Consider the following 22,331-nt stretch of genomic DNA (forward strand, 5'->3'; position numbering starts at 1 on the left):
TATATATATAAACAGTCTATATGTACTGTTTTTTTAATCATAGTCATTAGAGCAGTGCTCAAACACTTGCCGTTAGATGCAGTCAGTCTGCTTTTTGTTGCTTTGCACTTTCGTATATTGACAAAGTAAATCAAACATAATCACCAGTACTTTTGCATTTATGAGGCAAATTATGTATTTCTGAACTTTAAAACTTTCCTGCAAATTCAAAATATTAAAATTACAATAGACCCCTCCAGACGTATGAAAATTAGTTTTGTTATTTTTCTGAAATGCAAATTCTGTACAGTACAATAATAGCCTTCATTGAAGCTCGCTAAAGTTATTATTATTAGTAGTAGTATTAGTAATTAGTAATGATTTTTATTTCGTTAACATCAGTGTGTATGGTGTATGCGCTGTGTGTATTAGAAACAGTGATTGGCAATCTGCATATTTATAGAGTGTGAAAGGTCTATAAATTCGCCCTGCGTGCCTTTCATATTTTACGAGGATGTGTATAAAACGTTAGTGGCCTCACAAAAAGCACGCTGGCATATTTGGACTGCAGAGAGTGAAGGCACCGAGCCCGTCTATGTGAGCGTGGAAGTGGGACTCGCGCGAGTGCTGATTGCAACTAAACATCCAGTGTAAAATTTTATGAACTCTTCCACACGCGGAGATTTATCCCCGATGGCTTTTACGGGGTCATTGAGTGGCACCTACTATTCATAGGTCGTGTTTATATTTGCGTGTGTCAGTGTTTTACAGCGCTTAGTGCAAGTGTGCATGCCCCCCTGTACTCGATTACACAAGGGCTGTGGCTGCGTTATCCCATATGTTCTTCTGCAACTTCATTTCCCGGCGCTTAGTTGCATGGTGTTGTGTGTGCGTATAGCTGGCTTCAGTTTGTTGTAATCCCAGTTTAGGTTTATGCGGTCGATGGTCTTTGTCTATCGAGGCTTATGTTTTGCTTTTGTATTTATACACAACTGTTTATTAGTGCTTCTGGATGCTGTTATGTCATTTTGTTTGATTTTTGTGTTCTTATTGGATCATCGACCGGTGCTTATTGTTATTACTGTCATCATCGTTCACTCCGACAACCCACTGGAGGTCAAGTATACTAAAATGGCGTTTTCTCTTTTAGAGAGCTCACTTTGTTTAGGTGAACCGAGCAAAATTCACCTCGTTTTCAAATGTCACCGTGATCAGATAGCGATGATTCCAGTCTGCTCCTCGCAAGGTGTGCATATACAGTATACGTATAGGGCCCCACGCATGTCTGACCGCTATGGAAAAGATGAAGGGGATGGGAAAGGGAGGGGGAGGACGAGGAGGAGGGGGCGCCTGCGGTGGGGGTGGGAAGCTAAAAAAAGGAAAAAAAAAACACCCGAGAGCACGCAGCGTCTGTGACTGTGCCGGTGGAGTACGCCAAGCTTTAAGTTTAGATAAGACGCATGCACACATGCCATGAGCCGGACTTGAGCCTGCAAAAAACAGGGAGAAAAACAACAACAAGCGGCGGCGGAGGCAGAAACAGCAGGAGCAGCAGCACCAGCACCAGCAGCCCACGCAGGAAGGCTAGGCGACACGCAAGGAGACATCCGATGAGAGGAAAGGCTCAGCGAGAGTGAGCTGCCGCGGATTGTCCAAAGGGGCAGCGTTCCTCTAGTTGCGGTTTTGACGGTCTGCGTGCGCCTTGTGCTAGCTGGGACCCCAAACAAAAGGCTGCCGTCACCCTAACGGAGGTCCTCTACAGTCGCGAGAGAGAGAGCGAGCAAGAGAGAGAGAGGGGCACCGCTGGATGCAAAAACAAACATGAGCTCCTATTTTGTCAACCCTCTTTTCTCTAAGTACAAAGGCGGCGAGTCCCTGGAGCCAACTTACTACGACTGCAGGTTCCCACAAAGCGTTGCCCGCAGCCACACGCTCGTTTACGGACCCGGAGCGGCCGCGCCGGGCTTCCAGCACCCGTCCCACCATGTGCAGGACTTTTTTCACCACGGCACCACGGGCATCTCCAACCCGGGCTACCAGCAGAACCCGTGCGCCTTGGCGTGCCACGGCGACGCCGGCAAATTTTACGGCTACGAAGCCCTGCCCCGGCAAACGCTGTACGGCAGCCAGCAAGAGACGAGTCTGGCGCAGTACCCGGATTGTAAATCGTCGGCAGGCTCGAACCCTGGAGAAGGACAAGGCCACTTAAATCAAAGTTCATCTCCCAGCCTTATGTTCCCATGGATGAGACCCCACGGTGAGAAGCTGCGTTATTATCATTGGGGATTATTATTAAGATGTGTGTGTATCGCTATACTTATGACCTGCATGTGTATGTGTGTTTGCAAGCAAATCATACCGAGAACATGTAGAGGCGGCACTGCAGTGCAGCACATGTCCATGCAGCTCACATTTACTGATGGGAGCATGACATAGCCAATTATTTGTCCTCATGCGATATTTCACAATGGAGTGTGGAGTCATCGTTCAAACATATTCACATTCGCTATATATTAATTATTGGACATATTAAGCCCTCTTTTTTAAGTACTTGTGTGGTGTGCACTATCCACAGAGTATGTGAAACTCTGACAACATACATGCCATTAGATCTTTTTGTGCCTGTTTGAGATTTTGTCCTCACAAACCTTTATTTACTTATTTATTTATTTTAATTCCCAAGCTCCAGGACGACGCAATGGCAGACAAACCTACAGCCGATACCAAACTCTGGAACTGGAGAAAGAGTTCCTCTTCAACCCTTACCTGACCCGCAAAAGGAGAATCGAGGTGTCGCACGCCCTCAGCCTGACCGAGCGACAGGTGAAGATCTGGTTCCAGAACCGGCGAATGAAGTGGAAAAAGGAGAACAACAAGGACAAGTTTCCGGGTCAGAGGGGAGAGGCCGAGGCCGAGGAAGAGGGCAACGAGGACGGTGAAGGGGAAGAGGGGGAAGAGAAGGAAACCGAAGAGCGAGAGGAGAGCAAGGAGTGATTTTATGGTCCTTTTTATGGTTATATGGCTGAAAAAGAAGAAAAAAGGAGAGCGAGGTCTCGTAAACAGAGCAGGAATCGCGAGCGCGTCATTTTTACAACCACCCTTTCTTTCATTTTATCAAGTGGGAACAGGAATCCCGACAATATTCCTGTCATCAGTAGGCATATTACTGCTTTTTCACAATTAAAAAACAACAACAAAAAGTCCAAAGTGGGCATTCTGTTTTAAATAACAGCTGCCCTTGCAAAAACGAAAAAAAAGGGAAATAAAACGCATGTTAGTTCAAAACGGCTAATTTTTTTTTTTTTTTTTGGGGGGGGGGGGGGTCTACTGTATCAAGTTTAAACGCCCTGCAAACTGTAAATAGACACAAAAAGAAATAAGTAGACTCAATAAACTCAATGGAGGGTTTTTAGTGCAGCGCTCAGTCATCACCGCAGCAGTTTGTACAAAGCACCCACTTTTATGACTATAATTATTATTATTGTTAGTGTTTTAGTCGTCTTCTTTCCACGCAGTGGCCTAAAAACAGCCACGAGCTCCTCCTCGCGATTTAGTTGCAGGGAGGATGACCAGGGAATTGCAATCGTTTGAAATCCTTGATGCTACCTAAACCTGGGCACAATTGCAATAGAGATTTCTGAAGAGAGAGATTTCAAACGACACACACACACAAATCTTTTTATCATTAAGTTATGAATATGATGTAGCATTTACTCAGTACTTGTTGAAGACAATTCTTTGCGTCTTGGGAAGACAATTTAGCTCGAAGCCAAGCAAAGCAATGAAGAGATTGTTACCAAGCACTACCTAAACTTCATGCGAGCCTGCACGACACCCTTCTGCTTTGGAAGGTGGCACGGTTCTGGACAAATTACAAACTAGTTCCCCAACAACTAAAACTGCCTATAACGCACATTGACTATGCGCGTATACTTGCAACAATTACAACGAGTTTCCTTTTGGATTTGAACGTGCTGGTGAAATAGAGTAGGTTTTTTTTGCACTGAATATAACCTTTATGTACGTCTTGTTATATATTGATGTTAACAATTATGCTCGTTTCCTGGTGTTTCTCCTGTGCAAGACGACATTATGTTCCGCCATTGTTGATGTAAAATCACAAATAAAAATGATGGCTCACAATGTTTTCGATGTTTTTTAAAATTATTATTATTGCATCCTTCAATTGATTGCCTCCAGTCTCTGTCTTTTTCGTTCGCTCTCTTTGTCACACACACAGGGACACCCACACCCACACGCACGCACCAACCAACACACACAGAAACATCAAAATATATGCATGAATAACGCCTAAGGCTCCGCACTTCATAACATTTTTTAAAATTATTGTTTTCCTTTAAATAGCCTAATTATATGCCATCAGATGACACAAGGCTGGGCTCTTGCTTGCAATATTAAAGCACGACCAGAAAGATAGTTTAGCCAGTTGAAAAAAATAAAAAAATCACGTAATACCAAATCACCTGCGTTTCGAAAATCCTTTAATTTTCCTTTTGCATCGTGTTCCCAGCATGTAAACTGTCCGAAGCCTTTCCCAACTTGATGAATCCCTTTAATAATAAGATGATAAAACTTCCTCACTTAAGGGAGCATTTTTAATGAATCTTGGGAATAATAATATTTGAGATGAAAAAACACCCCCTGCCTAATTAACAACTATTAGATGAGGTTTTAGAATGTAGTACGTGTGCAAGGTGTGGCGTGAAGCACCACAATTTTCGACACACAGATAGCTAGTCAGATAGAAAGCTTCAGACTTCATGGCTGCTGCTGCTGCAGCAACAACAATAACAAATAAGTTTGGGATGTTTCACAGGGTGAACACAAAAAATTACATCTGCATGTATAGGATTTAAAGTGTGACATTTTATTAAATAAAACCAATTTACTTTACATGGTTGAAGTCCATTAATGTAATAAAATCGGCAAAACTAAAACGTGGTTCTAATTTTGATTTATTTGTTGTTGCACTTCAAAAACATTTTTTAAAACAAACTCTACATCTAATCAACATACATTGTTTATATGGGTGTGGAGCAGTCAAAATTGTGGCAAAGACATGACCGTTTTTAGACTGTACATGAAAAATGTTTCATTAATGAAACACTGCATAAATACATTCTATTCTATTCTATTCTATTCTATTCTATTCTATTCTATTCTATTCTATTCTATTCTATTCTATTCTATTCTGCCGTGCTCTTTCATTAAATCACACTCATTATATTCTAAAAATATGATTCCATGACTTAAGAACGAATGTAACAAAAGTTTACCAATTTAAGTCATAGATTAAACATAATACTAGTATATGGATACAAATGTTGTTTGATATTTTTCATTTGAGTTTTTCTTTATTCTTTACTCCCAATTTAGGACTTAAAGGAAACTTGTGTAACCAAACAAATATATATGAAATATTATTATTCATTAATTTTTTTATTGATGGAAAATTATTGCATGCAGTCATTTATTACTTCAGTTTTCAGCCGCTGATAAACCAAATAGTTTCCTCTTCTTTTTCTTTTTTTTTTGTTTTTTTTTTTGCCTTATTATCATAAGACTAGCGTCTTTATTTTGGATGCCTTCAATTTGTGTGCAACATTCCGGACGTGTGACAACATTTCTTTGTGTCCAAACCAGCCTATTAATAGCGTGCGCGTTTTCACCAGAGGGCTGACATGAGCACTAAAGTTTAGTGTACCTGTTGTAAACTTTATTGCTGGTGTAAAGGCGAGGCTGCATGGGCTGTTTTTTGCGTCTTTTGTGGCTGCGCACAAGCATGCTGGACACGGCCTGCAGGCACCATGTCGGCGCTCTTCCAAAATGCTTCGTTAAATTGAAGAAGCTGGTTTTGTTTGGACTACTGGCTTTTGTTAGGTTGGTATCATAATTCTGAAACACATGCATTTTCTTCTTGTTGAATTGGCGTATTTTGTTCATTTGTTCCCTTTGATTATTTTATGCTCATTCTTACATTGGCTAAAGGTGAAGATGTGGAAGTATTGTTATGCTATTTGGGTGTGATATGTGTTTCTCGGTTACTGAAGAAAGTGCATGCTAGCATATTGTGCTTTTGTTTCAAACAGTAACTTGAGTTCATTTGATCAGTTGATTAAGGCAGTGCACGCTGTTGATTGGGCAGATTTAGTCATGTGACCAAGGCCTAGCATTTCATCTAATTTCACTCAACGTTCCTCCAGCGTTGTGTCTCTTTCCTTACTGACTCCACCATTTTCCTAATACTGTATTGCTTGCAGTACAATTGAGCGTATAGCCACTATAGGGAGAACCTGACATTTTCCCTGCTGTGTTTTGACAACAAATGTCGGCATTCCTGTTCCCCTTTCCTTCTATTTTCTATATTTGCTGCATTGGAAAAAAGGGACTGGCAAAGATGGGTGCAAACATTCCTGGTTGTTAAAGGGAGAAATTTACAGCTGAGTAATAAAAGTTTACGACTCACGGCTCGCTGTGATTGGCCGCAGCGAGCCACGTGGCTCACGCTCTATGAACATGAACTTTATGCTGTTGTCTATTCCCTGCTCCTTCCTTTCAATCGGCAGCAGAGCAGGCAGCACTGGTGTAAAACCTTCCTTTTTCTCCTCTAGAAGCCGCAGAATCTGAACATGTGCCGCCCTTTGGACGCTCCTTCCCGTTCGCTTCGCCCCGCGCTTCCAGGCGTGGGGCGGGGGTCGGCGTGCGCGGGGACAGCCCCCGCGTCTTGCGGCCAGCCCGCGGCGGTTCTCTTCCTCCGGAAGAGGCGAGCAAAAGAAGCTGCAAAATGGACTTAGTCACGCCGCATCCTCGGTGGCTGTGCGTATACGTGAAAGAGAGAGTGCAAGGCAGCCAAACATGGAGCACCGGAGGAAACCACGCGGAGGTTCAGGTAGGACTGCGCACCCCCTCCCATCCTTCCTCTCTCTCTCTCCCTATCTCGCGTTCTCCCTCGCTCTCTTTCTTATTCTCGCTCTGCTGTTTGTGGCCTTGTGATGGCAGATGTGTGACATGACAGCAAGGTCCATGACTTCCAAGTGAAATGTGTGTGTGTGTGTGTGTGTGTGTCTGTGACTTAACGTGACGGGCATTGGCACATGCGTCATGGATACTTCCATGGTGCACCCACTGTATATATTTTTTTAGTCATTGTTAAGGCAGAGTAATGATTCGCAGCCATAGGTATTAATTTCATTTGACTAGGAGGGGCTGGCAGCGATTGATGGCTGCCAGTGCTCGCAGTCAAAACTGATTGGGCGTCCATCGCTGTCAATGGCACTGAAACATGACTGAGCACAGCCAGCCCTTCCAGGCGAACTGGATTAGACGTCAGTCGCCGTCAATGGCAACTAATGAGTTAAGTGTTTGTTGTGGTTACATTGAAGTGACTGCCAACATACTGTTGTGTGTTACACATATACACGCACGCGCAGATGGAAAGTAATTGCAGTAGCCCATAGCGCCTCCTAGCGACCAGCAGTTGTTGTATGTGGATGTGGGCGGGGCGGATGTTTTTGAGAGCTGCGTACAGCTTCACTGCGGATGTCAGATGACCTACTTGTGTATTTGGTTTCCTAATGCTGATATATGCAGAAGTTCATTTTGTGATGCCGTGATGTGAGATGATGACATCTGTATGTGCAAGATGGTCGCTTGCACACCTTTGTGTGATATTGTTTACTGTGGTCCGTATTTAATAACATTTGAAATCACAGTGGTAGCTTATAGAAAGCGTGTATTTTTTGTGTAGTGGGGTAGCTACACTGTATACACCATAATACCTAACAGTTGAACTAGGTCATAACAGTTAAGGTCCTAACAGTCATATTTCCTTATGTAGTTGACTGAGCTACAAAGTTTAGAGTTTTGTTAAGATTCATGCTATTTTAATTGAATACGGTTTATTATTTCATAGCTAATTTATGTGGTATGCTAAAAATATATGTGAGCCATATACATCACTAAAGTCATAGTAATTTCAAATTAATGTCATACATAATAATTGTTGTGTTCCCTGAAATAATTAGGGTTTACAGTACACTCACTACACACAAAACTTTCACGATTCCAGTGTTTTCCCTGACGGAAGTATTAAAAAAAAAAAAAAAAAAAAAAACTCCCAGCACACATGCGCGGGTAACAGCTGCAACCGCGTGTGTGTGTTTGTGTGTGTAGTGACATTCAGCCTAATGAATTCAGGCCTTAATTTATGAATAAAACCAACGTAATGTCATAAATACACTTCTTTCATTGTACAAAATCATATTAAGCCTATACGACATATTTATGTATGTGCGTGAACAGCTTTATTTTACTGTGTGCATAGACGACAGACAATTGCTGTAAAAGCAATTCGTTTGTGTGTGTGTTTCCCCGAAAATCGACAATTTCGTCGCAAAAATAATAATATAAAAAGTATTTATTGTCCAATTCTGGTTCTGAAGCCTCGTTAATCCTTGCGAGCTGTTGCAGTTTGTTGTCCCCTCGCGAGGTTCTGTTGCTGTAATGGTCCACTTGTGTGCCTGCACACAGAAGCAAATAGTCCATTTGAATACATTTCCATTTACAGTGCGGCTCAGTTTGGAGTAGAAAAGGGCAATGTTTCGTGCTGTTAAGTGAAGGTTCATTGAAGTCCAACATCTGTCCCCATCACCACATTTAGAACTCCCGACAGTCCCAAAGTTTTGGCCCACTAATGGTCCTAATTTATGACGTGTGGATCAACACGCTGCTCGGCGGGCACTGGCTTCCTGCGTGCATAACGAGCAGAAAGTCCAACACTTCCGGACGTAATTGGGCCAGCCTGCGAAGGTAAAGTGCCTATAGATGCCTTTACATTGTTAGAACGGGAATTAGTCCTTATTAGTAAGGGGAGGACGCCAGGGAAAAATGGCGGGGCTTATGAGCTTTGAGCTACTTCACTGCGTTTTAATCATGACAGATCATGTCCAAATTGTATGGTCGCCATAAAGTGACAAAATAGTATGGCTTGTTTAGTTAGAGGATAAAAAAAACATCCGTTTCAAATGGCGCCCAGCTGGCCGTTCGTTAATTTGAATCATCGGACAATATCATAATGAAGATTACAATATTTACAGAGGACGACAATATTTACAGAAAATGTAAGTTTATATTATCGTGTATGCGTCCTTTTCGTCCAGGAAATGTTTTTTTGTTGTTGTCTTTGTGTGAAAGTGAAGCAAAAGGCAGCTGAGGTGCAGCTCAAACCGCCATGTGATGGGCCGCAATAAAACACTAAAACACGAGGAAAGAATGACCTTTGGAATTGTGCACAGTAGCACAACCTCTTCTGCATTCCACACTCAGTGCACACATTGCCTTCACTCTTTTACTTTATTTACAGCTCAAACTTTACAGGCCGCGCTGTTTGGAGATATGAAAAGCCCAAATTCAATAACCTAATTCCAATTTATAATTAATCATATATGTAAAAAGAAAAAGAAATCCAAAGACTACAATTTAATTCATTTTTGGTCTCGCTATTATTATTAACATTTAATTGTGCCTCATGCAAACATTTGCCGCAAACGCGGATGGTCACATATGGCCCCGAAAAGGTGAAGGGGAGGAAGGAAGGTTTTATGGCGAGTCACTTCCTCGTCTTTGTTGCCTCTTTTGTGGCTTTTCAGACTTCCCAACAACAGAGCAAAAAACCTTGCACAACACACTCAACAGATCAATGAGGTGCACTAACACGCAGACCGTCAGGGTGTATTTTTAATACGTCCAATGACAAATTCCCAGTTTTGTAAAAATATAATTATTATATCAGTAAATATTATAATTGTATATAATTTTAAAGCAGTAATTTACTGAGGGAAAAATAATTTACGTAGCTGATTTATGGAAATTGCGTTAGTTACCATGAAAATAGCAAGTGCTTTGCACCAAAACGGAATGGTTTTAAGTTGTGGTTCAATAAAAGGCACAATACTTCTGCTCATTTAATTATTTTAGAAAATCGAAATTATAAACTTTTATTTGACATGCCTAAGTTTTTCATTCTGTTACCTGGAAATTTTAAGTTCACCCATTTTTTACAGTGAGCTGTTGAAAAGTGATCATTAACATTCTATTTCTTGTTTTCTTTGTGGTTGTCAGTTTGACAAGTACAAGGGGAAAAAATCCTTTAATTCCCTCACAGCCAATTTATCAAGACAGAACAAAAGTGGGCAGCAATTATAATATCCGTTTGGAGTTGTACAAATGGCAGCGCGTGCAAAGACAATCGCTCAAGTTTTACGTGTTGGTGGTGCAATTTCCAAAGCCATTATTTGTCGCTTAGATAATCATCAGTTTGCTCTCGTCCGCGTACTGGAATGCACACGCACACAGAACGAGAAACAAGCAACACTTCAACTTGCTGTATTCGAAATGAAAATATGAAAAAAGCCCGTCTTTGTTGGGGTGTAGATAGACCGAGTGTTTTAATTTTCTACGATTGTTTGAAAATGTGTTAATTAAAGCGCTTTTGTGTTTTTTTTCTTTTTTTTTTTTCTTCACTGTTTCGTGTTGTTGGCCTTTGCTGCATGCAGAGATAGTTGCTGGTGAGCTGGGGAGCGTCACTTGTTTTATTGCCCCACACAAGAGAGACCATAAACGCATTCTTGCCACCTCCCTCCCCCTGCTCACTGAAAAAAGCTTTGGAAAATGCTCAGACGTCCAACAATTGTGGAAATGTTGACGCCACGCTTTGGGAAATTATTAAATGTCCATTTTAATTCGGGTGTGGACAAAGGAAATGTGGCAGTGTGTGTGTGTGTTTCAGTATATTTTCTGTTGAAACATGCAATATTTTGGTCACAACACTAGACCTCGTGGATAGATTCTCATAGATAATATCCGTAATGGCTGTTCAGACACGACTTGAAATTTCAATGCAAATGTGCTCATGCCTCCATTACAATGTCATCAGTCACGAGTGTACTTAGCAGACTTGTTTCGAAGAAGCACCTCCTTTCCTCTCTCTTCCTTTCTTTCTACCTCGCTTATTGCATCACAACAAAAACAACAACAACAACAACAGCAACAGCAGCAGGCTTGTGTAAGACCTCCACTGTTTATCGGCATTTTGCACTTAATGCTCCAGTCTCGGCTACAAGCTACAGTTTCTCCCGCAGTCCCGCCCTTCCATTGGCGGAGCCGGGTCAGCTGACTTTGTCATATTGTCTGCGAGCGAGCCAAGGCTCGGCTATAACGCTCGGCTTTGTGCGTCTTCACAGGAGATTGCAAATTAATAATATTGAATCGTCCAAGTAGCGGGGAGGCACGCCGGTGGAAGCGCTGTCGGGGGTTCACCCCGAGAAAAAAAAGAGAAAAGGAGAGAGAAGAGGAGCTTACAGAAAGGTGTGGTTGGCTGACACGCGCGGGAGGGAGATTTAGTGTGGAGGAAGATTGAAAAGAGAAGTGGGGAGAGTTGGACAAGAGGGTTACGAGGCAAGGTATGAATTCTTATTTCGCAAACCCGTCGCTCTCGTGCCATTTATCGGGCAGCCAAGAGGTTCTGCCCAACGTGCCCCTCAACTCCAGCACCTATGACACGGTCCGGCATTTCTCGTCGTACGGCGCCGCTGTGAGCCAGAACCACCGGATATACGCCGCCGCACCATTCTACTCGCCCCAGGACAACGTGGTGTTCGGCTCTGGCCGGGCTCAGTACGACTATGGCTCCAACATGTTCCTGCAGGACAAGGACGTGCTGCCCAGCTGCCGGCAGAGCAACCTGCACGGACTCAACGCCGGCTCGCAGAGCCACATCGGCCAAGACTACACGCTGGAGCAAGCTGGCGGCCGGGCGGCCCAGGAGCACAAGAGCAACATCCCGATCTACCCGTGGATGCAGCGCATGAACTCACACGGCGGTGAGTTTTACTAGCGGCAAATAAATTAAGGAAATGGGCCCGTTTTACGATATGTCTCACCAAGAGAGTAAGCTACTTTTTATGGCCCCATAAAACATGACTGTATCTCCTTGACTTGTAGATGGGGCCTTTTGCATGTGCAAACAAACAGCTCTCGTTTAGTCACAACAAACTCTCGTGTGCACTTTTTTATTATTTATACTGCGAGGCAAATGTGTCCTCGATAGATTTAGGGGTTGTTTACAACTTTTAATGTGCCCCCCCCTTCAAAATCCATACTGAATGGGCGACTTTGTACCTCAGCAGGAGTGGGCTACGGGACGGACAGGCGCAGGGGTCGTCAGATCTACTCGCGCTACCAAACCCTCGAGCTGGAGAAGGAGTTCCACTTCAATCGCTATCTAACGCGCCGCAGACGCATCGAAATCGCCAACGCACTATGCCTGACCGAGCGCCAGATTAAGATCTGGTTCCAGAACCGTCGCATGAAGTGGAAGAAAGAGAGCAACCTGACATCCACTGTGGCCGCGGGGGAGTCAACGGCGGCCACGCAAGTAGAGGAACGCAGTGGCGGCGGTGGTGGCGACGCGCTCAAAGAAGACGAGGAGGACAAGAAAAAGAAGGAATAGTTCCAGAGAAATGGAAAATTCAATCCCAACATTACTACCTATACGGAGCTGAAAGGGACTACACTGCATGATGGCCCCCCTCTTCGTGTTCATCATACCACAGGGGTGTTGAGCCTTATTAAAAAAAAAAAAAAGAAAAAAGAAAAAAAAAACATCTTAATAATTTCAGCCACATTCTGAACCTGTGACTCTGGATCACTTTTGTGTTTTTAATGTTATTTTTATACTTGTATTGTGCAAACAAATAAAAATCCGAAGTATTAGTTCCTACGTTATTTCCAATGCCAGTATAAACTATTTATCCCACGCGCAAGCCAATGCATCACTGTGAAGTCTCTGCTCACCAAATAGTGTTAAGTTAGTCTCGACATTCCACGGAACCAAGGAAGGAATTGGAACCTTAATTTGCTCACAGTGTCATTTACTACTTGAATATATAGTTAGAGAAATATATACACAGGTCTTGCAGAAACTTGAGTTGCACGATTAGACTCGCACACACACACGGCCTCATTTAAATATGTGCCTGTATATAGGCTGATGAGACTAACATGATATTATGTAAATTCTTTAAGGAAGAATGGGCTTTAGTTGCTTTGATAGAAAACGCATAGCAAACTTGCGCTTAGGCCCATTTTTGTTTGACACAGTATCTTGTGAGATATATGTGTACACACTTCCTCATTCTTTTTATTTTTTTAATTTGAAAGTTCATGTTTTGTCATAATTGTGTATCATGGAATAAAATATTTGTAAAACTTTGACTTGTGTGAAATGTCTTGTATGGAAGCACCATTGCATAAGGTGATTATAAAAAACAAAACAAAAACAAAAAAAACACACACACAAAAAAAGTGGAGTTATTATACAGCTTGGTTTGGTCACACTGTTCCAGAAACACATTATGGAATATTAAAGATATTTTTTTAATGGACATCAAGTGTGTTGGGCGTTTTCAACGTAAACGGCATTTATATTGTTTTGTTGAAAAGTAACAATAATACGAATTTAAAAGCTAATTTTTAAGGATTTAAGAACATTCTTTTTTCCCCCTGAATATTTGTTATGAGACGAGAGAGCGGGTGGGTTTATTTGGGGAGGGGGCAGAAGCATGGAACGTCCCTGGGCGTCTTGCCCCCTTCCAGACAGCAGATGACGCTGTTGTCTTACTGTGTTGCGTTTTTCGCAAAGTCTTCTTGTGCTGCACAGCTGCAGCTCAAAGTTTACTGGACACGTTTTTGCTATTCATCAATATCCCCATTGAGTATCAACGCCAATTTATGACTGGCCAACATGCGCACGTGATCCCATACAAATAGGCCATATTTGGGCAGCGCGCATTGGATCAAGGATTAAAAAAAGATACCAAAGGCTTCTCCACCTCTAAATCCTGGATTATTTTTTTTTCTTATAGGAGAGGCAGTTTTTTTCCCTTCCAAACGCAGCTACCAAGAAAAGCAATGATCATCACAAATCAGCGAATAAGGGCAACGTGTAGCCGGCGCTAAAAGTGTAAACCGATTAAGAAAAAAATGAGCTCCGATGTTGACAGCTGCAGTGTGAGAGAAGCCGGCGAGACAAGTTCTCCAATGTTTAGCTTCGGAGTGGCGGGGCTCGGGTCTAGCCTGTGCCTGCACGGAGGCGTCAGTGGGAGCGCCGTATTTACGCGCCCTGTCCCCATCGGCTCAGTTCGACGGGACGATATGCAATCGAGCCCGGAGCCTCCGCTCCCCCCGGGACCTCCCACGCGACCTAGTCCGGCCGCGCACCACTCGGGCGGGCACCCGGAGAGGAGCGTCAGGTCAGGCGGCAATCGGAGCCAGGAAGGCGGCACGAGTGCGGCCAGAAGCACGGAAAGGACGCAAAGCGTGTCACGGGACGCGAACGCCAGCCACGAGCAACATCAGCACAGCGAACACGGACCCCAGATCTACCCGTGGATGACCAAACTGCACATGAGCCACGGTAAAGTTTGTTTCTTCTTCTCCTTTCCCTCTTTCAGGCTGCTCCACTTCTTTTCGAGCGGTCCACTTTCCCTCTTGAGTTTTATAGGCCAAACGCAGGAAATAATAAAAACTCGCGGTCATAAATTTTATGACAAAGGCATCCATTGCTCGTAAACCTGCTCTATTACGGCGAAGAGGTGATCTGAGGGCTGATTTATGATGCAGTAATTGGACCACAGGATCAAACTGTGACAAAATTATCAAATAATATTACAGATTCATCGCCGAGTATATATTTTCTTTATTGCTTCTTTTGTACTCCTAACGCAGCATACACACTTTCCATAATCAGCCTGTGAGTGTATGTTTACGTGTTTGAAGCTTTAGCCTTAAATTGAACTCTGGGAAACACCAATGACCTGACCCTGGCGTGAACCTTTCACCTCGAAAAGATTTGAATAGGCATGTAGTCTTTTTGCACGCTTGGAGTCACAAGTTGGCTGCGGGCTGCAGATGGACACTGGCCACTTTTACTGCAAATGCTTCTGAGGTTTGTCTTAGTTCATATGCAAACATGCCTGCAGCAGGCAAGCAACTCACACACGGGGACGGCTCCAAATATACTGTGACAAATTGTATATTAAGGGGCATGTGGAAGTGAAAGATTCAAATAACACAATCGGATATATATATTTGATATTCGGTCAATTGTATTATTATATATGTTTGGCCGAGGCTAGCATTCCTTCAATTTTAGCTTATTATCCCTGGTAAAAATGTATTATTGTTGTGTTAGTGTAAAATACAAAAGATTTCTAGATATTTAGGAATAAATTGAAATTTATTTCATTATTTTAGTTTGGTTAAATTGTGCACTGTCTGAAAATAAACATAAACATGTGTTTATATATTAGACCTGTCAATCGATCATTTAAAAAATATGTATTCCAATTTGATTCATTTTTAATTACACATATATTTACTTTCTTGTGGGCTTTAGAGTAACTTTTAAAAAGCCCTTCACAATATCTCGTTCAATATATGTCATTCGAATTTTTTCGTGGTTAATGCATGTTAACATTAGCAACCAACTTTGGTAATAAAACATATATTTAGCAACAAATATTATTTAGCAACAAATATTTAGCTGCATTAAACGTGAGCAAGAGGTCACTTTTGATTAATATCAAAACAAGTTTGGTATTGTGGTTTAGACCCTAACTTGTACCAAATATGACAAGAATATAAACATTAGACACAACCTTGTGTGGTATTTTATACTGCCACTGCAAAAAAATAAACGCAATATCATGAATTATTGTATAATTAATAATTGCCCAATCAAAAGTATTTGTGTCTTGATACTATCGGATAACATATTGGTTTCCATTGTCAGCAATGGACCTCCAAGCCATTTGAAGTGAGAGGAGGCTAGGAGTGAATGATCTAGGGGTTTAACTCCTCGAATTCTTGACTATGATATCGATTCTTTGGAGAACGATACAATATTCCCGGATATTACAAAGTCCCCAATGAGTCAATTCAAATGCCTTTTATCGATTTAATATACAACATATCACCTAAAAATAATAAAATGAATAGCAATTTTGATATTTTTGACAATCTTGTTCCATAAAAATTTCAGAAAAGAAAACAATTTATTTGAACAAAACAGCATATAAAAGATGATGTTGAAAGCTGTTTTGTGTCTTGACAGATTTCTCTTACATTCTTAACCAATCAAAAAGAAACTGATCCAGATCGATGTATTGTTACATCCCTAGAAAGATCATGATTCAGTGCCACTGACACTGCCAGTCCTCCGTGTTCAAATGAATTTACATTTATGAATACGGGTTTTTGGAACAACATATGCTTGAATTTTCCAAATAGGCCAACTGACATCTGGCGATTGCTAACTTCTTTTTGCACTGCGGCAGAATCAGAGGGCAAGCGTTCCAGGACGAGCTACACTCGCTACCAGACTCTGGAGCTGGAGAAGGAGTTCCACTTCAACCGCTACCTGAGCCGGCGCAGGCGCATCGAGATCGCGCACACGTTATGTCTGAACGAACGCCAGATCAAGATCTGGTTCCAGAACCGCCGAATGAAGTGGAAGAAAGACTCAAAAATAAACGTGAAGGAATAAAGGGAGGGTCTAGTGAAGGCATGGTTCAACACTGCACAGCACGACAATGCAAGGAGCTGTCTGACCTCTAGATGAACTGCAGGGAGCAATGACATCATGACACCGCCCTATGGCTCTTCATCACCAATTATGTGTCACTGGTTGCAGTTTGGGATCCAATGTATTGACTATGGTTCACTTTGATCAATTGTCTTCTGTTGCTAAATGAATTTGGAGTCCAATGCGACGATATGTCCACTTTGGGGACAGGTTTAGACGTTGTTGGTCCAATCATCCATGCTCTTAATTGGGATGAGAACGAGGATGAACCGTCATCACGTGCTCCAAACCTTTGGTCCACTCCACACACAAGGAAAAAAAAAAGAAAAAAAAAGAGTAATAGAAACATTTTTAAACAACCGTCCATGTATGTTTGTATTAGTTTCATTCAGTGATGTGTCCTTGTGAATGACTGAATTGATGTTTGGAACCAAGAGGGTAATCATTATGTGATGTGCCGCAACCCAGCAAAATGGTTTCCTTTGTAGCATAATTGATAGCTTGATTGCCGACTATAACCAATAAAATGATTACACACACTGGTTGTATTTGTGTTATGTTTACAGTCATGACGTCGTTGGTTTTATGTCGTTTGTCAACATTTTCATGAAATTGTTTTTGGGTGTGTGTGTGTTTTTTTTAATAACTGTCTTGGTAAAACGTCTCATCTGTTGCTATTTTGAGTCTTTGGAAATCGTCTTATTCGGCGAGTGACAAACGCGCTACGAAGTTAAAGGCCCCATAAAAGTTTATTGCCCCCCGTTTCCAGACAGACTGTTTCCTGTTTTGTCAGGAGAAGGAAGGGAAGCCCTCGCCTGTGATAATACAACGCCCCTTCACAAACAACGACGTGGAAGAAAATGTCTGATTTGTCACCAAATGGCGACAATCACCATGCACGACCTTTACGTTGCATGACAATTTACTCAATTTAGTTGAATCGTCAAATAATACATCAATAAGGAATAAAATCATACAAATAAAACGGACTCACCTCACAATTTCTTATGTAAGTTCCCCGTTGTTAAAAAAATATATTTGCGTCCACTTCTTTCCTTGCTTTCGCTCTCGGGCCTCGTGCAGGCCTGGATGTTACAATGGATCGAATACCCCCTTCTTCCCACCCAGTGTCTTCTTTTAGGGTATTTTAAAGTTTACAAGGTTACATATGCCAATTGCCTGGAGCAGGCTCTGTGAATGGTGCTTGGGAAGCACGTGGTGTCATTTAAGTGGCTTTTATGGCCTGCAAGAGCTGACAAACCTTCGATATATACACATCATATAAATCGCAAGTGGCCGGCAATAGCAGCTGCCTCCTGCCAGCGTGCACGCTTCTCATATGGGCCAGGGAGGGGATGAGGTACCGGTCTGTGGAACCCGGACTCATGCCAATGGATCCAGCTGTAAGTTGGACCGCTATCATTTCATTTTGGCTGCTTGGGGAATTCTTACTCAGTCACGGGCGCGTTTTAATGTGGATTTAATAGTGCACTATATGTTTCACCTGAATTTGCCCTGTTTATTGTACTATTTATGATATATATAATCACTGCTTAAATATCTCGTTGCTCTCTAACAATGGCAACGTATAGTTGCTAGTTGATACGGCCTCTAGTGTAAATATAAAACACGCACGTATTATCTGTGCAAGTGTGCAGTTTTGAAGTATGTGGTCTGTGCGTGAGTGCAAGTGAGGAATGACTAGCGTCGTTTTGTCTTTGTTGGGATTGACGTCAAAATTCTTGGCCAAAGATTGAGGGCGGTGAACGTAAATTGAAATGGAATCACAGTAATGGATGAATAAATAATCACGTGGAAATATTGTCTGCATGTGTGTTCATTGATAATATCGTGGGAGTTATCGTGGGACTCATCAGCTGAACGAGAGTGGGTGTGTGTATACTGTTTGGCTTCATTCACATGGACGTGTTGTGTATTTCTTTTCTAGTCTTTACTTTACTTCACTGGACTTTGACGCTGATTATATACTTTAGGACACACTCATGATGCCGCCACTAAAACATTGCTATTTTAAAACATTGTGCTATTTATTGTACGCCCACGCTTCCTGTCGTGCAAGCAGACGCTAAATACACTTCCGTTAGGGGGCACTGTGCAACGCACTCCTAGGAAAATGTGTGAGTGTGGGAGTGTGTATGGCTGAGTTGCGCAGCAGGCCAGATGCATTTAATTATTTGTTTGTGTCGAGGCTGTATATCCTTTAATAAACTCACATTCTTCCTGCATGGTAAACTCATCATAACATCCAAGTCAAAAACAATTTCTTAAAGTCAAAGCAATGTAGAATTTTAGACAGATTATTCACACCACTTGACACAAAACACATATAAAACTCTCATTTACACATATTTCTATCAAATTAGCGCTGAGAGTAAGGATGGGAAGTTAGACAATGCAAACATCCGCTTTTCCTGCATGACAGCCTACTACTTGCTTTGACCTGTGCAGTTTGACACGCTCATTATTCAAGACGCCCAGGTCACTTCCGGGTGACTTTTTCTTTGTCTCAATTCGCATTACAAGCATAAGACCCCAAATGCTTATTGCTACGAATTTACCTGAATGCATTTTTGCAATGTGAAGGCAGAGTCGATTTTTTAAACCTGGATTCGACACTGAAGTCAATGAGCTTTCTCATCATGATATTTGCCGATGAGGCTTCGTTTTAGCTTTGTGTCAAAACGACCCCTGTGACTGTCCCCATTCCTTCAACTTTGAGGTCTTCCCTACATCATCTGCATATTTGCAAAAATATAAATACATCACGAAAGAGTAAAGAACGACAATCGAACAATGTGTGTGTGCGTGTGTGTGTTTGTGAAAATTGCAACAATCATTTCTATCAATCAATACAATGAAAAGAAAAATGCAAAACTTAGATCGTTTAAATATATATATATATATATATATATATATATATATATATATATATATATTGGTAAGCTATTCATTATTATTATTATTTCGGTTAATTATAATTAAGAATTCATTTGGTAGCATGCAATCTGTGTACAGAATTATATAAGTGTTTTCATTTTAATGAGCCATACATGAAATACAGATTAAAATTGTGTTTGCATGGAAGTGGATCGAATTTTTTTTCTTCCCAAAATAAATAAGCTTTATGTAAAATTTAAAAATAAAAAGCGACATGATGTAAAACGAAACAAATTTTGGAAAGATAAAAGTTGAAGTAGACCATCAATACAGTATATGTTAATTAAAAATATTATAGCAAGAATTTACATGGATACACTGTAAAATAAATGTGTGTTGTAAATTTGTATATGTGTGCATATTATATCTTTATATGTAAATAAACATTTATACATTATATTATATTATATTTTTTGGTTTGCTTTTTCCCCTCAAAATGCGTTTTGACTGCGCAAAATCCTGCTTGAGGCAACACGTTTGATCTCGTGTCTCCTTTGTGTTTTCCAGGTCATGCCGTGCACGTGTGTGTGCATGTGCATGCGTTTGAGAGGGGCCGTGGACGTGTCGCCTGTCCACCTATCCGCTGGTGGAGATCTGACACTTCTCTCAGCTTGTGCTTGAAGGCCAGCAGCTGCCCCCCACCCCCTCGCCGTTGCCTTCAGCGCTGTTGAACAAGGTTGGAAATGCAAAGGGTTTGTTTTCCTGCATTTGCAAGTTAGACCCTAATGTGCACTCACTGTCGTGTAAACTATTTCAGTTAAGTCATTAAAATTGCACACTGAATTGGTTTAGCACTAATGAAGCACAACAAACTGCAAAACAAACACGTGGTTTCCTGTGGCGGGGTGGGGGCTAAAAGCCCCTCTTCCCTGCATGGCTGCTCCTTTTAGCGCATATTCATATTCGACCCTCTCAAGACTGTATGCACTTCATTACAACTTTTTATTATTATTATTTGAACGGGACGATATAGCTTATTGTTATTACACCTGTGGGGGGCGGGGGTCTATTATGTTAAGAGTTTGATTAAAAGCGTGTTATAGTCTTTTAATCAGGGATATTGCAGCGTCAATGCAGGTCAGGTGCCACCGGGCCACCAATTTATACGGAACCACCACATCGTCGTCGTGATCTACACGTGTACAACTTTTCATTAGCAAAGGGCCGCTTAATTAGCCCTCCAATGAATAAATGAAGCAGCCAAATAATCCGCCCGAGGGCCTCATCTTTTCCACGTGTACATTACAACTAGTTATTGAACTAGCCGCATGCACGATCTGAAAGCTATTTGTGCCGAGAAGGAATTCATTGGTGTCCCTCCATCAATAATCCTTGGCAGTGAACTATTGGAGGCAGTCAAACGCACGGGGTGAAACGCGGGTCAGCCTGTCTAAGTCATATTAAAATGCGTCCTCGCGGAGTAACAATCTAGTGTCCCCCCCCCCCCCCCCCCATTTCTGTCGGTGTCATGGAGCACTTTGGATTTTTAACCATGCTTGTTGTTGCTTTTGGGAAAATCCTCACATTGAGATATTCATTGCTTGAGCCTTCCCGTGCACTTCCACTATAATCAATACCATCGATTCGCAATCTGGGCTTTGGTTGCCGTTTTTAATAAGCCCCAAACAGGGCAACATGTCCGATATGGCATTTTTCATCTTAGCCTTTTCTCATTAGCTTCCAGAGTGGCAGCGAGAAAGGTTAGAGAGCGGTCAGTATGGTAATACCCAGCAGAAAGAAATGCTTGGGAACAATGGAAACTTATTTTTCATCCGTGCTGTCACGCCGCTTTTGTATAGGCTATGCGTTTGCGACTGAATATTCATATACGAGCAACCTCCAAGACCGCAAGATTCTTTGTGCTGATTTTTGTCGCGGCTGAGAGATCCACATTAGTTGTCTATATGTACCCTGTAGAACCGAATTTGTGTGGCAAACAATCGCAAATACGTCTCTACAGGAATACATGGGCAGCTGCAAGTCACCACCAGCCTCAGCCAGCATGCAGACACACAATGATGACAGTCCTGTTGGGTGTTCCAACAACGCGGATGCATACATAGTTGAGACGAAGCCCCGCAGCCACGCGAAAGACGTTGCGAAGCAGCGCTCGTTTAAAGCTGACTGATTTACGGCTTTTATTGCTCTATAAAAGGCTTCCAACATCCTTGCCAGTGCTAATAGAAATGTCATGCGCCATTCCCACAAAGAAGGGCGCCCACAAACTCGTGTCGTTGATATCGTAATCATCATCATTATTCGTATTAGTATTATTTTGCTCTCTTGGAAAAATAAATAAAAATCAGGCTCTCCTCAGGGCAGCTGACCCCCAGATAAAGCAAGAGTGCAGCACGCGCATGACAAGTTTCCATGGAGATAAAAGCAGAGCGAATGAGCTTCAGATCGTATCGATGTTTGGAACTGTTTGGAGGGGTTTCCCAAAAGACAGCTTCACCAAAATCTGGAGTTTGAATTAACCAGACCCACCCGCTTTTGTGGTTTTATAGTGTACTTACCTGTTCATGCAACGTTAGAGTATATATTAGACATATGTGGCTTTCTGTGGGCAGAGTTTTTTTTTTTTTGGGGGGGGGGGCATATTATTGCTCTTACATAATAAGTGTGGTGATGGTGGAGCAACTCGTGATGACATTTTGCAAACTGCACCAGTAATGTCACAATGCAGTGACTGTTCAATAATCACAATATTTTCAAATTTTAACAACCACCG

General features: G+C 42.0%; 3 protein-coding genes across 7 annotated transcripts in view; all 3 read left to right on the forward strand.

Annotated features, from left to right (window-relative positions):
* LOC130905055 (homeobox protein Hox-C6a) overlaps window positions 1–22,331 on the forward strand; it is a 63,639-nt gene that overhangs the window by 12,887 nt on the left and 28,421 nt on the right. Inside the window, exons 2-4 of one of the 5 annotated variants that reach the window (XM_057818088.1) lie at window positions 6,612–6,889; window positions 11,705–11,879; window positions 12,186–13,009. In XM_057818088.1, coding sequence (XP_057674071.1) covers window positions 6,785–6,889; window positions 11,705–11,879; window positions 12,186–12,508 — 603 coding nt within the window. In that variant the 5' untranslated portion in view covers window positions 6,612–6,784 and the 3' untranslated portion in view covers window positions 12,509–13,009. Of the gene's footprint in view, window positions 1–6,395; window positions 6,890–11,118; window positions 11,880–12,185; window positions 13,010–20,107; window positions 20,277–22,331 lie in introns of those variants that run through there. The other 4 variants (XM_057818096.1, XM_057818064.1, XM_057818081.1 and 1 more) reach the window with 4 other exon arrangements.
* Window positions 1,493–4,112, forward strand: hoxc8a (homeobox C8a). Its single transcript, XM_057818130.1, has 2 exons — window positions 1,493–2,236; window positions 2,663–4,112. Exons 1-2 carry the CDS (start codon window positions 1,801–1,803, stop codon window positions 2,971–2,973), a joined length of 747 nt encoding a protein of 248 aa, XP_057674113.1. The 5' UTR covers window positions 1,493–1,800; the 3' UTR covers window positions 2,974–4,112.
* hoxc5a (homeobox C5a) lies at window positions 14,041–16,603 on the forward strand. Its single transcript, XM_057818138.1, has 2 exons — window positions 14,041–14,473; window positions 16,395–16,603. Exons 1-2 carry the CDS (start codon window positions 14,041–14,043, stop codon window positions 16,601–16,603), a joined length of 642 nt encoding a protein of 213 aa, XP_057674121.1.

This window comes from Corythoichthys intestinalis, chromosome 2 (genome assembly GCF_030265065.1).
Source record: "Corythoichthys intestinalis isolate RoL2023-P3 chromosome 2, ASM3026506v1, whole genome shotgun sequence".
In the NCBI taxonomy this organism is placed as follows: Eukaryota; Metazoa; Chordata; class Actinopteri; order Syngnathiformes; family Syngnathidae; genus Corythoichthys; species Corythoichthys intestinalis.

Coding starts and splice junctions, on each gene's coding strand:
- hoxc8a (XM_057818130.1), top strand. CDS start 1,801: ATGAGCTCCTATTTTGTCAACCCTCTTTTCTCTAAGTACAAAGGCGGC. Junction 2,237..2,662: donor CCCATGGATGAGACCCCACG/GTGAGAAGCTGC, acceptor TTAATTCCCAAG/CTCCAGGACGACGCAATGGC.
- hoxc5a (XM_057818138.1), top strand. CDS start 14,041: ATGAGCTCCGATGTTGACAGCTGCAGTGTGAGAGAAGCCGGCGAGACA. Junction 14,474..16,394: donor CAAACTGCACATGAGCCACG/GTAAAGTTTGTT, acceptor GCACTGCGGCAG/AATCAGAGGGCAAGCGTTCC.